Source organism: Polistes canadensis, unplaced genomic scaffold (assembly GCF_001313835.1).
Source record: "Polistes canadensis isolate GaletaPanama2010 unplaced genomic scaffold, ASM131383v1 scaffold_69, whole genome shotgun sequence".
In the NCBI taxonomy this organism is placed as follows: Eukaryota; Metazoa; Arthropoda; class Insecta; order Hymenoptera; family Vespidae; genus Polistes; species Polistes canadensis.
Genome location: NW_014569616.1, coordinates 3569 through 4188, shown reverse-complemented (window position 1 = coordinate 4188; position 620 = coordinate 3569). Strand labels below are relative to the sequence as shown.

Here is a 620-nt window from a genome sequence, read left to right as displayed (position 1 = left end):
TCAATTCATTTATTTCTTTCGTCAAATTTTCAGATCTCCAGGCGAGCTTTATCCGAGAACAAAAAACGTAGAAGCGATCTGGGAAAAACCAGATCGCCATTGCAGAACACAGGTACAGTTGACACGACTTATGGACAATTTCAAGCACATTTGAAAGAGAGAGAAGAATTGCGTAGCTCCTTGTTAACCGACCAATCGCTAAGCGCCAAGTGTATTTTAAAGACCCCGAATCGTACACAAATTAAGCCCGTAAGAAGGAATTTATATAACGTAAATGCATCATCCACTGCAACATCCAAATTATTACAATCGACTCGAAATTCTCCACGTAGTCCTAGGGTGGTTCATACTTCGAAACTTGCAACTGCGCCGAATGTGCTTCCTATTATTTTTTGATAGATTATTTTTTTAGTTTAGATGTCCTTTCTAATTATTTGGCTACTCGTCGATGTTTTTATATATTATTTCCAAAAAGTTTTATAGAGTAATATGTATTATGCTGTACATATATGGAGGGATAGAGATGGAAAGAATTCAAAGTTGAGAGAGAAATGTTACTTTCGATTATTAAAGAGATTTAATGTATATTAAGTAGGTGGTTAGTTTTGCATTGGAAATTT

General features: G+C 35.2%; 1 protein-coding gene across 1 annotated transcript in view; it reads left to right on the top strand.

Annotated features, from left to right (window-relative positions):
* LOC106786229 (protein regulator of cytokinesis 1-like) overlaps positions 1–249 on the top strand; it is a gene marked incomplete at its 3' end in the record, with an annotated part of 2669 nt that extends 2420 nt beyond the window's left edge. Inside the window, exon 6 of the mRNA XM_014747382.1 lies at positions 34–249. Within this exon, the coding sequence (XP_014602868.1) occupies positions 34–249 (216 nt within the window). The remainder of the gene's footprint in view (positions 1–33) is intronic.
* Between the last annotated feature and the right edge of the window lie 371 nt (positions 250–620).